The 1,536-nt window shown below is 53.6% G+C and overlaps 2 protein-coding genes across 2 annotated transcripts; both read left to right on the top strand.

The window, feature by feature from the left end:
* Positions 1–89: 89 nt before the first annotated feature.
* On the top strand, positions 90–683 carry T310_9201 (RNA polymerase II Mediator complex subunit Sin4; the record flags this gene model as incomplete). The annotated part of the gene is made up of 1 exon (XM_013468319.1): positions 90–683. A coding segment is annotated over one exon (594 nt), but the record flags the coding sequence as incomplete, so codon positions are not given.
* T310_9199 (RNA polymerase II Mediator complex subunit Sin4) lies at positions 649–1,536 on the top strand (the record flags this gene model as incomplete). Its single annotated transcript, XM_013468318.1, has 1 exon — positions 649–1,536. A coding segment is annotated over one exon (888 nt), but the record flags the coding sequence as incomplete, so codon positions are not given.

Raw genomic sequence — 1,536 nt, 5'->3', positions numbered from 1 at the left:
GCGTTCGAACTATCTTGATATTCCTTTTTTGGTCCTCTTTCTTTGAATATCGCTGGTGCTGGGGGATTAGTATCCTGCAATGCCCCTGATCATGGAGGAGGGCATCGACGTCGACGACCTCTTCGGGGATCCTTCCTCCCTCGAACTGGGTCTCCCTGCACCACAACCCACCAAGGGTCTCTCACAGCGTCTCGATGAGATGCGCCTCCTGGGCTGCTGTCAGTATGTTATCTTTGTTCTTACTGTATTCTACCACAATCATTGAATCTCGTGCTGGTTCTGACCAGTTGCTTGGCAGAAAGCTTGCCTGGTCGAGACTGGGATGCATTGCCTACATCTCTCAGGATGGCCACCGCGTCCATGTCCGTCATCTTGTCTGTCGCCCATCCGATGGGAAATGGGTTCTCAGCAATGACCATCCTCTCAATCCTGTCACGGAAGCCCATGGTGGCCATACGTTAACCCACCTGTCCTGGAATGAGACCGGGTCCGAGCTGGCCGTCGTCGATGCGTCTGGCCGGGTCTCTGTCTTCTCCATATCTATCGCTCTGAATAGCATTGTCACACATCGCCAGGCCATCATTGATTCAGCTGATGATGGTTCCCAGGTTGTGGGTATGATGTGGCTCAACGCTCAGCGCTCGGTAGGATTCCTCGTCCCCTTTGTTCTCAAAGCATGTTGAAGATATCGTCTCTAATAGCACCTCGCTGCAGGTACATGCCTTCCATCAAGCGGCCAAGCTGAACGGCCGTTGGGGTTACTCTCCTTTCCGTCGTCGGCCCATTGGTCCTTTTCATCCGGTCGGCAAGATCGCTCTCCTCTGCGTAACAAGAGCCGGCGTAATCAGACTCCTGTACCAGAATCCGGACCATAGATGGGCAGAGATATCCGCTGAGCTGAAGACCACTGGCCATTCGGACCGACTTCTAACGCACGCGGCGCTCGTGGCTACCCAAGGTACTCTTTTCAGGGCTCTTCTTGTCAGAACTCTTCTCGCTAATCTGAGGAATCTAGGGGGTATCCTCATAGCAACGCACTCTGCTTGCCAAAAGATTGGCCTCTACCGGGTGCATATCACCTGGAATCCGGCCCAATGGGACCCGAATCAGCCTAAGCAAGCTTCTGCAACACATCCTTTCCCAACGCCGAGCTTTCGTATCTTTCACAGCAAGACCGAAAATCCGAGTAGCGTTTTCACACCCAACCGGAACCAGAGCGATAATTCGAAGGAGCACTCGCCGGCCCCAAGCTCTCTATACAGCCTTACCCGTCTTGACATCGTTCCTGGACAATCAGACAGCACGGGTGGCTCTGCGTCGGGCCCGTGGATACTGGCAGTCTACTCGAATACCATGCACGCCACAAGCCATGACCCTCAGCAGCAAGCCCCCCCGTCTTCTGTTATCGTCCGGTGGCAAATGGAGACGGCATCGCTGTCCCTGCATCCCAAATTCGATGAGGTAATATCAAAGAAGAACAACGTTCAAGCAAAGGTAGATCAGTCAATTCCCCCTATCCTTAGAAACCACCGCGGT

This window comes from Rasamsonia emersonii, assembly GCF_000968595.1.
Source record: "Rasamsonia emersonii CBS 393.64 chromosome Unknown ctg1118621760999, whole genome shotgun sequence".
NCBI classification, from domain to species: Eukaryota; Fungi; Ascomycota; class Eurotiomycetes; order Eurotiales; family Trichocomaceae; genus Rasamsonia; species Rasamsonia emersonii.
The sequence above is the reverse complement of the archived record's forward strand: the minus strand, read 5'-3'. Positions and strand labels throughout refer to the sequence as shown.